At 34.6% G+C, this 10304-nt stretch overlaps 2 protein-coding genes and 1 non-coding gene across 3 annotated transcripts; all 3 read left to right on the plus strand.

Annotated features, from left to right (window-relative positions):
- The first annotated feature begins 2764 nt into the window (after positions 1 to 2764).
- On the plus strand, positions 2765 to 4405 carry LOC111449728 (3-oxo-5-alpha-steroid 4-dehydrogenase 1-like). The gene is made up of 2 exons (XM_023089748.1): positions 2765 to 3166; positions 3837 to 4405. Exons 1-2 carry the CDS (start codon positions 2840 to 2842, stop codon positions 4305 to 4307), a joined length of 798 nt encoding a protein of 265 aa, XP_022945516.1. The 5' UTR covers positions 2765 to 2839; the 3' UTR covers positions 4308 to 4405.
- Positions 4406 to 5626: 1221 nt separating this feature from the next.
- On the plus strand, positions 5627 to 8191 carry LOC111449727 (plastidial lipoyltransferase 2-like). The gene is made up of 4 exons (XM_023089747.1): positions 5627 to 5940; positions 6028 to 6292; positions 6585 to 6735; positions 7452 to 8191. The coding sequence occupies exons 1-4, from the start codon at positions 5768 to 5770 to the stop codon at positions 7787 to 7789; spliced, it is 927 nt and encodes a 308-aa protein (XP_022945515.1). The 5' UTR covers positions 5627 to 5767; the 3' UTR covers positions 7790 to 8191.
- A 1438-nt stretch (positions 8192 to 9629) lies between these two features.
- TRNAC-ACA lies at positions 9630 to 9701 on the plus strand. The gene has a single exon. It is a non-coding gene; the product is annotated as a tRNA-Cys (tRNA).
- Positions 9702 to 10304: the final 603 nt, after the last annotated feature.

The following is a 10304-nucleotide window of genomic DNA, read 5'->3' on the forward strand; positions in this document are numbered from 1 at the left end:
ATGTAACGTTTAAATAAATGAGAATACATGAATGAACAAACATATACCATTAAAGTATGTGTGACCGAACAAGCTTGGATTCTGCATGAACAATGTTCGGTAGGCTAAGACAAACACGAAAGGTCCGACGAAGCCACAGAGCCGGACAACAAATGAATATGAGACTTGAGTTCTTCTCAAAGCTTGTCGTGAGAGTATCAAGATCACGACACCGCACGATTGAAAATGTACGTCCGTGACATTATTAACACATTAGTACACATATACATATCACTCGGAATGTTTTTTATATATATTAATGTTTAGTTTGAAATTTTATATAATTTAAGTTAATTAAAATAATTGGATAAAAATATCAATAAAAAAATTTATTTCCAACAACAAATTAATTTAAAAAATTAAAATATGAGATAATATTAATTATAAAAAATAATATTTTAAAAACCCAAAAGCTACTTTTAACGACTTTTGCAAACCGTTAAGAAAGTGATAGTCAAATTTAAATAACTTACTTGATTTAAAATTATAAATTAACGAGAAAATTTAACAAATAGAAAATTAGTATTCTTAAATTCATAAATATATTTTATAATATTAAATTATTGTAAGAATCCCATGAAAATATTTTTAATATATATATATGGTATGAAATTGAAATTTTTTTAAAAAGTTAAAACAAAATAAAAAATTTATATTTAGTAAATAAAAAATGAATATCTTTTTTAAAGGTGTGAAAGACTAATATTTAAATTTAAATTTTTTAAAATTATGTTGATGTTTGTAAAATACAATTTATTAGTATTTTTTTTAATATATATTTTAATAAAATTATATTGAAAAATAGACCTTATCTATTAAGCAATGGCGATGGCACCAGACACGTGTCTAGAGTGGCAGACAACAACAACGAGCGGCAATCATAGATCTATGGAAAAGAAGAGCAAGGAAAGATAGACAAGAAGACGAGGGATTAAAAAGAGAGACAAGAAAACCATATTGTTAATCCAATCATCATCGATTTTGTTAGGTCAATTAACCGTCAAATAGATTAAAAAAATGATTTAAAACATGATCCACGACCAGGAATCAGATTAGGATTCAAAATCTGGATTTGATACTGATGGTCCCGTAAACCCTAAACCCTAAAACGATTTAAACCGTTCCCATGCCCAGGAACGTCTCATGCCCAGGAATCAGATTAGGATTCAAAATCTGGATTTGGTACCTGGTAGTCCCCTAAACCCTAAGCCCTAAAACGATTTAAACCAGGAACCTCCCATGCCCAAGAATCAGATTGGAATTCAAAATCTGGATTTGGTACATGATGGTCCCCTAAACCCTAAAACAATTTAAACCAGGAACGTCCCATGCACAGGAACGTCTCATACCCAGGAATCAAATTAGGATTCAAAATCTGGATTCAGTACCTGATGGTCCCCTAAACCCTAAAACGATTTAAACCAGGAACGTCTCATGCCCAGGAATCAGATTATGATTCAAAATCTGGATTTGGTACCTGATGGTCACGGCCTCACAAACCAACACGAGTCATTCCAATATATTTTGTTTTCACTCCCGAGATCACCCAATATAAAGTTCCTCCAAGCAAAACTAAACACGTTTAACTATTAAGTTCTTACGATCGAGCTACTAAAAAGCAAAACAGACCTTGTTAGCTAGAAGTGACTTTCAATTCTTAGTATTTCTTAATTATTCGGATGTGATCTCGGTTCATTCTTATATTCCTTCTTTGCTCAAACGTCACATAATATCTCGGTTATAAAGCAATTTTGTCTTATATTAAATTGGTATATGTATCAAAGTTCTCTTACGTAGATGGTGACCACTAATTTCAGTCATTTGTGTGTGATGAGGGCTCAAGATTGCACGCCGCTGCAATGTTTATTTGATTTTCTTGCCGTGTGAAATAAAACTACGCCGTTTTCCAATACAAAGGCCAATTTGAACTTTTGCTTGTTTGACTAAAATACCCTCGAGTGCATGGCCAATTTCCTTTCACAATTAATCTATTTTTTTTTAAAAAAAAAAATTAAATACACACTTTAAATTTTATAAATAAATAACAAGTGTATGTGGCCCGCAAAATAAAGAAAACCGTAGAAAGCTAAGAGTTTTGAGCACGAGATTTGAATTACGTTTAGTAGGATTTCTCTATTTTCGAACAGGGTTAGGAGAAAGTCGAGAAAGTTAGATTTATCCCCCTTTAAGGACCAATTGGGTCGTGGGTGTACATATCAGGTCTACCGGTGTCTAGGTAGACTTTCAAGCCTCTGGGTCTAATAACCTACTTACTAGGTCTAAGCTTGCTTCAAGTTTTACACCGATCTCGGTTTGTCCTCTATCCCTTTGATCTTGATCCTATTGTCTAAAATCACGTTGTACCGAACTTTATGTAAATTTTGGTACTTTAAAAATAAATATTTTTATAGATTTGTTTAATTTAATTTAATTTTTATTTTTTTTAACCATAATATTATACTTAAATTTATCAAAATTTTATTTTAGTTTTACAATAAATAATTCGAAAAATTACTCTTTTAGAATTATAAAACAAAAACAAAATAGAATTTTAGAGTTGAAAAATAAGAAATGGATTTACATTTAATAAAGCGGCATGGGCGGTTCCCCACTGCGACGCGTACTATGATATGACCTTGAAATGAAATTACGAAAATACCCATGTCGTCTCCTTTTAGATATCCCAATGGTCGGTTAGCCAATTCTATAAAACCCTCAAGCGTGTGCTTCGAAGCTCAATACAGATTTCTAGAGAAATATTTACTCAGAGAAGTTTCTTTCATTCTGGTTTACAACATCGATGGATGCATTATCGGAGTTTGTTTTCGCGCCGCCGCCTTCACTGTTCTTGAACGTGGTGACGGTGGTGATCCCGGTGGTGGTGGCGATGTTAGGACTTTCCGAAGCGAGGGGAAGGCATTTGCAGTATTCGAAGTTCTGGAATGCGAATAGTTCTCCGAAATCGTTGGAGCAGTTCAAGCTTCCGTCCTGGTTAGGGATGCTATTGGCTTATACTCCGGCGTTATTGGCCGGCGTTGTGTCGTTGTGGTTCTTTCCGAATGAGGATCGGAGGACGCTTCTGCTGAAGTCCGCTCTCACCTTGCATTTCTTGAAGAGAGACCTTGAGGTAATGTCTCCGTTTCTGATTATCTCTCTGTGCTCCTGATTGTGTTCTGAATGTCGATCTGATCATGGAAATAGATAGCGTAGATTGCAGATTGAACTTTCTGTTCTTGCATTAATTCGTGACTTATTGATTGGCTGTTCGTTTTCTCGTGAAGAATTAGTTATTCATGCTCTAGTTTGATCTAATCCGGAAGAACTATGGTCGAACGCGCTTTCTTCTCCATTCATTTGATTAACTATTCATCTACTCGTGAAGAATCGATTGTTCAAACTAGTTTGATCCGTTTTTTGAATTTGTTCTTCGCAATCTTCTCTGGTTTTTGAAAACCAAATGAAAATTCCCGCGGAGTAATTAGTGGAGATCATAGCCTTGTGAAATTGACCTAGAAATTCTCCCTGCTTCTTACCATTTCACTATACATCTTGTGAACCAGGAACATTTCCGTCATTTTTGTATGAGAAATGTTTTGACTTGATTTTTTTGTAATTTTCTTTTCTTGACATTCGTTTTTCCCTCCGTCTTTTTGTTTAATTGCCTTGCTTGTTTTTGTTTCAAAGTCGTATGAACTTTACTCCTTCAGCTCAAAAAATGTTTTCAAATTGGCACTACACATAATTCATGACAGTCCCCAAAGGCTTAACTCCCTCTTTCTATCTGAAAAATTGTATAGGTACTGTTTGTTCACAAATACAGCAGCAAAATGGTATTTGACACAGCAATTACAATCTCCTCCAGCTACTTCTCCTCTACAGCACTCATGATCTACACTCAACACCTATCAAAAGCGCTTCCTGAGCCATCCATTGATCTGAAAAACATTGGAATCGCTTTGTTTCTGATAGGCATCATTGGGAACTTCTACCACCACTTTCTCTTGTCCAAAACCAGAAAACAAGGAGAAACTGGCTACAAAATTCCCCAAGGAGGTCTCTTCAACACTGTGATCTGCCCTCACTATCTGTTTGAAATCATCGAGTACTTTGGATTTGCTTTCATCTCTCAGACATTCTTCTCACTCAGCTTTGCCTTTGGTACTGCTTTCTATTTGGCTGGGAGGAGCTCTGCCACTAAGAGATGGTATGCCTCCAAATTTGAGGACTTCCCCAACCATATCAAAGCCCTTCTCCCCTTCGTATTTTAGCCTTTCAAATAGTTGTGTATCGTATTTTAATTTTTTTTTTATCGTATTATGTTTAAATTTACGATATTAACATTGATTAAAATGTTAATTAATACTCATTTTATTATCAAACATTAACCTAATTAATATAATGTTGGGTTCTTTGAGTGACAATGGTTAATTAGTTGATTCCAAATATACAATGACTAATTAAATGTGGTAAACATAGTACAGTGGCATTTAATGCATTTAATTCTAATTAATTTGAATGACTATGAAATTGTATGATTAGAGATGTCCTGGACCACGGTGGACTGCCCATTTTAGCATTAAAATGTTTTTTTTTTTTTTTTGGAGTTTCTTATAAATATTATTATTTATATATTATAACATCTAAACTTTCCAGGATTAATTTTTTTGTATGTAAAATATTAATTTTTTTTTATTTTTTAGAAATTATATGATAAAACATTATGTTTGCAATTTTTTAATAAAAATTATATGGTATAATTTTTCATTTATTTTTGCGGGATTAACTTCCACGGATAATTTTTCTTTTAAATAAATAGTTATTTTAAATTTTTTTAATATAATCTTTATTAAAAAATGTCAATAAATCTATTATATATATATATATATAATATCTTTTACCAACGTAATTTTTAAAAATTTAAAATTCAATATTATAACATAGTTTTAAACCATTATATATATATAGTATGCATTGAAAATATATTTATATTAAGCGGGTAAGAGACGAGGTGGGGCGGAGAACTTTGGTGAGGACGAACCACATTTATCTAACCGGTTACAAATATTTCTCACTCCCTCCCCTATTCTTTTCGGTCTAAACTGAAAATTTACTCTCGGGGCGGTCCCCATGGGTTAGGTGAGCATCTCCATATATGCACCCTTGCCACCAAAAACAATTGGTTTGGTCCGGTTTTTTAAAAAACTAACCGATACCAATATTATAACATAGTTTTTAACCCTTAAAAAAACCTATAACATAATATATTTAAATTTAAATTTAAATATTATTTAAAAATTAACTAATTTATTTTTTTAATAATAATAAAAAAAAGCTGGTATATATATAGTATGCATTGAAAATATATTTATATTAAGCTGGTCCGAGGTAAGTCGAGGATGAGCCATGTTAAAAATATTTCTCACTCTTTCGGTCTAGACCAGAAATTTACTCCCGGTTTGGGCGGTCTTGGGTTAGGTGAGCATCTCCGCCGTTGCCACCAAAAACCATTGGTTCGGTCCGGTTTTTTTAAGAAACCAACCGATATCGACCACCTATAAATATCGGCCATCTAAATTTCTTGCAAACTCCGCTCCGTTGCAGTCTAAAGCTGTTCAATTTAGTTCTCCTTCTTCTGTTCAAATTTTTTTGTTTTCTTTCCATTTTCTGGTTCGAGATCATGCCCTAATGCAATGGGTCTTGATTTTACTGATCTTTCTATTGATTTAACATGGAAATGATTCTGTCTACGCCCTCTGCCAGCTTTTTTCCAAGCTGCGGACGCACCCACCGTCGGCCGGAATCACCATGGTCTCATCCTCGAAAGGTAATCGCTAAATTCGATCGAGTTCTTCACCCAAAAGCTTCAAAATCACGCTTAACGCTGAATGCGCAACAAAGAACGTAAGTTTATCTTTCGCGCATTTTCACAAACAGGTTATGTGCGCATTCTGTGGTATCTACCTATATGTATGGATTGGGATTTTGCAGGTGCGAATGTTTCGATTTGCACAGAGATCTAATTCCATATAACGATGCATGGTCTTGGCAAAAGGATATCGTGAGAGAAAAAATAGCATTGATCGATGCGAACGAGGATTGCCCAGATTCGCTAATTGTCTTGCAGCATCCTCCTGTGTACACATTGGGCACTAACAGTACTGAAGAGTTTCTTAATTTTGATCCCAAGGATTCTCCCTTTTCCATTTACCGCACCGAGCGTGGAGGGGAAGTTACATATCATGGCCCTGGCCAGGTAATTGATAGTGGTTTCTAATCATTGACCTAAGGATTTGATATGAACTTGGTTAAGGATGTAGTGCATTTACTGGGTAATTTTTGTTTGAATCATTTCACATTAAACTTAAGAGTATATGCACCTTTTTCTCGTCTGAATTTTAAGCTGTGTTCTTCACATTGTAATGTGATGCTTGTTTTCCCAATGTTTTGGTAATTTAGGAGTTAAAAACTCAAGAGTTACTGGTTTGGTTGTTTTTGTTTCTGAGGGTCGTTTACATGACATTGATAGGATTTGTCCTGTGCTGTAGATAGTTATGTACCCTATTATCAATCTACGAAATCACAAGATGGATCTTCATTGGTACCTCAGGGCACTTGAGGAGGTCATTATACGTGTTCTTTCCTCGACGTTCTCGATCAATGCTAATCGGGTCGATGGTTTAACGGGCGTCTGGGCAGGTATTCCTTGTAGTTTTTGGCTGAAATTTGTATGTAGCATATTGCAAATACACACCTTTTCTGTTTTGATTCTAGATTATCTGACTTGTGCTGTTTACTTGGCAATGGCAAACATTTTTGTTCTTGAGCTAATATTCAGTATCCTTAATCGGAAATTTTTGTTTTTCTTTTCTACAAAACATTGCCAATTTCTTGAGGGTTCTATGCATAACCATTTGGTTTTAAAAAATTGAGATTATAAACACTATTTTCACACATGAATTTGTCCAAGTCAAGTTCGAAAACTAAAAAAAAAAGGCTAGGTTGGATAACCATATACTACTTCCACCTATGAGTTTTCTTGTTTATCTGGCTTAGGTCAAGCTCGATAGTACTACTCCTATGAACCTACCGCTTGGCAATGGCGCTATTGAGTTCGATCTAGGTCGCTGATAATTCTCTATGAGTTTTCTTGTTTTATTGTCTACTTTTTACATATATTTTTAAATACCAAGCCAAATTTTGAAAACTAGAAAAAAGTAGTTTTCAAATTTCTTTTTGAAATTTGGTTGAGAATTCTGAATAACGATGGAACTTGTCATAACTTATAGTAGAGAAATGACGAGAAAATAAGCAGAGAAAATAAGCACAGTTTTCAAAAGTCGAATGTTTTTTGTTGTTTTCGTTTGCACGAAATCTCGAAAGCTGAATGACTGTCCTCTGTTTTACCCTTGCAGGAAACCAGAAACTGGCAGCAATTGGAATTAGGGTATCTAAATGGATAACATTTCATGGATTAGCACTGAACGTTACCACTGATCTAAGTCCATTTAATTTGATAGTTCCATGTGGAATAAGAAACCGGCAGGTCGGAAACATCAAGGAGCTGCTGCTGCTGCTGAGAGAAGCCGAGAACAGCATACATTTTGACAAGGATTCCCAGTTGATTGATATCACTTTTGAAGCTCTAATACACCAATTCGCTCAAGTCTTCCAAGTTGATATCCATCAGAAAACCACCCCGCCCCCATTTTTGGAGTCCCTGAAACAAGCTCCGCCAAGCTCCCCTGGTTAGATATCCCTTACCCTCTAAAGCTATAGCTGCTAAAATGTTTCCCATTTTCTTCATTTTTTATACTGTCTGTCTTGAGGCATCAAGCTTTTGAAAATGTTGTAGCTCTTCAGAAAATTTATAGGGATAAATCTGAATTTATAGCTTGTAAAATATAGATTTTTAAGCACGTTTAGAACGTGCTATGATGATAGACTTTTTTCGACATTACTGTGAGGAGATGATTTCGACCAAATAAACTCCGAATAACTTAAGATTTTATATGAGGCCTATTTTCAAGAATACAAGTGACTAGGCATGGTTTCAAAGTAATTGAAGTATGTTTAGGATCTAAACCAAAATTACGGTGCATAATGACCAAAATACCCCTACCAAGATTGTATGAGTGTCATGACCTCAGCTCGGTTTTGCGTCATGACCTAAACCAAAATTACCGGTGCCTGATAGCTTTTGTTGTGATATTATGGTGGTTGGTCCAGCCTTGGTTCTGCATCATGACCTCAACACGCTCGCCTCATTCTCCAGTGCCATCACGACCCAAACAAGAAGACTCATCCTTGTGAGTGAGTGAGCACACCTCATATAATGATTTTTTTTTTTTGCCTCGAGGTGTTGTGCCCCTAATTCTTGAAGAATGCCCCTGAATGAGCTATTCCCAATCTGTCCCCTAACCAGCATGCAACGTCCCGTTCTCGCCACGAAATGAAGAAAAGGTAGAGCCGTTAAGACTCACTAATTAAACATGCGCAGTCTCTATGATATGAAATCAGCATAAGGGCTTTGATACCAAATGATATGAAATCACTCTAAGGGGAGTAAGATTCAGATTATCTTGTTGATCGAATATTTCAAGGCAATAACACTTGTTTGAGATTCGAATCACTCCACAAGTAAGTAAGATTGAATATTTCAAGGCAATAACACTTGTTTGAGATGCTTCTTTTGCTCTATTTTTCAAGTCTATCTTACAAAGATAACATACTGTAAGGTAACATACGTGACTACGATACTTTATGATCATAATTAGCCACTACGTAAATAAGTCTTAAAATACATTAAAGAAACATCAACTCTAAATTATTATCTACCCAAAATTTATAACAATGAACTTTCATTCTTCTTCATTTTTTTCATATCTTTATTGAAGTATACTGTATGATTGATGTTTTTTTGATTCATATCATTCTCCACTTCAGGAATTTTAGGTCACTATGTTTGCACTCATTTTCACAAATCAAGTATGAACCCAAGTGGTAGAGCATCTGTCTTCAAAATTTTGAGTGATTTCAAAGGTGTTAATTTTAACAAATATGCAAAGAATGCAAGGGTTCATAGCTCAGTAGTAGAGCATTTGACTCTTGCAGATCAAGAGGTCACCGGTTCGAACTGAACTTGGTTGAGCCCTTTTTATTTCGAACTGAACTTGGTTGAGCCCTTTCTATTACTATTTTTCTATGAACGTCAGTGGTAGAGCATTTGTCTTCGAAATTTCAAGCGATTTCAAATGTGTGAATTTTAGTAAATATGCAAGGGGTGCTGCAAGGGTCAGTGGTAGAGCATTTGATTGCAGATCAAGAGGTCAGTGGTAGAGCATTTGATTGCAGATCAAGAGGTCAGTGGTAGAGCATTTGATTGCAGATCAAGAGGTCATCGGTTTGAACCCAGTTGAGCCCTTTCTATTATTATTTTCCTATCAAGTACAAATATGCACCAGTTTGAACCCGATTGAGCCCTTTCTATTATTATTTTTCTATCAAGTATGAACCTCAGTAGTAGAGCATTTGTCTTCGAAATTTCGAGCGATTTCAAAGGTGTGAATTTAAATAAATATGCAGGGATGCAAGGGTTCATAGCTTAGTAGTAGAGCGTTTGACTACAGATTAAGAAGTCATCGGTTCGAACCCGGTTGAGCCCTTTCTATTACTATTTTTCTATCAAGTATGAACCTCGGTGGTAGAGCATTTGTCTTTGAAATTTTGAGCGATTTCAAAGGTGTGAATTTTAATAAATATGTATAGATGCAAGGGTTCATAGCTCAGTGGTAGAGCATTTGACTGTAGATCAAGAGGTCACCGATTCAAATCCGGTTTTTATGAACCTCAGTGGTAGAGCATTTGATTGCAGATCAAGAGGTCACTAGTTTGAACTCGGTTGAGCCATTTCTATTACTATTTTTCTATCAAAATCATCGGGGTAACCATTATCGTGCCACTCTCGTCTCCTTCGAGACTGGGACCCAATGCAAGTGAAAATGATGTTTAAGTGGATATCTAATAACTAAACCTAGTGCAAGTGAAAATGATGTTTAAGTGGATATCTAAAAACTAAAAGTCTGTTAAATTTAAAAAATCCCCATTTGTGTGAAATAAGTTTTTAAAAAATTAATAATAAAGATTAATTTAACAAAAATTAAATATTTAAAATTACGTGATATATCAAAAAAAGCTTTTTTTCTTTCCTTTTTTTTTTTTTTTTTTTTTTTTTTTTTTTTTTTTTTTTTTTTTTTTTTTTTTTTTTT

Source organism: Cucurbita moschata, unplaced genomic scaffold (assembly GCF_002738365.1).
Source record: "Cucurbita moschata cultivar Rifu unplaced genomic scaffold, Cmos_1.0 Cmo_Scf00011, whole genome shotgun sequence".
Taxonomy (NCBI): Eukaryota; Viridiplantae; Streptophyta; class Magnoliopsida; order Cucurbitales; family Cucurbitaceae; genus Cucurbita; species Cucurbita moschata.

Excerpts from the sequence above, each read along its gene's own strand:
- LOC111449728 (XM_023089748.1), top strand. The coding sequence starts at position 2,840 with ATGGATGCATTATCGGAGTTTGTTTTCGCGCCGCCGCCTTCACTGTTC. Across the intron at positions 3,167-3,836 it reads TCTTGAAGAGAGACCTTGAG|GTACTGTTTGTTCACAAATA; the intron begins GTAATGTCTCCG and ends AAAATTGTATAG.
- LOC111449727 (XM_023089747.1), top strand. The coding sequence starts at position 5,768 with ATGGAAATGATTCTGTCTACGCCCTCTGCCAGCTTTTTTCCAAGCTGC. Across the intron at positions 5,941-6,027 it reads CTGAATGCGCAACAAAGAAC|GTGCGAATGTTTCGATTTGC; the intron begins GTAAGTTTATCT and ends GGGATTTTGCAG. Across the intron at positions 6,736-7,451 it reads TTTAACGGGCGTCTGGGCAG|GAAACCAGAAACTGGCAGCA; the intron begins GTATTCCTTGTA and ends TTACCCTTGCAG.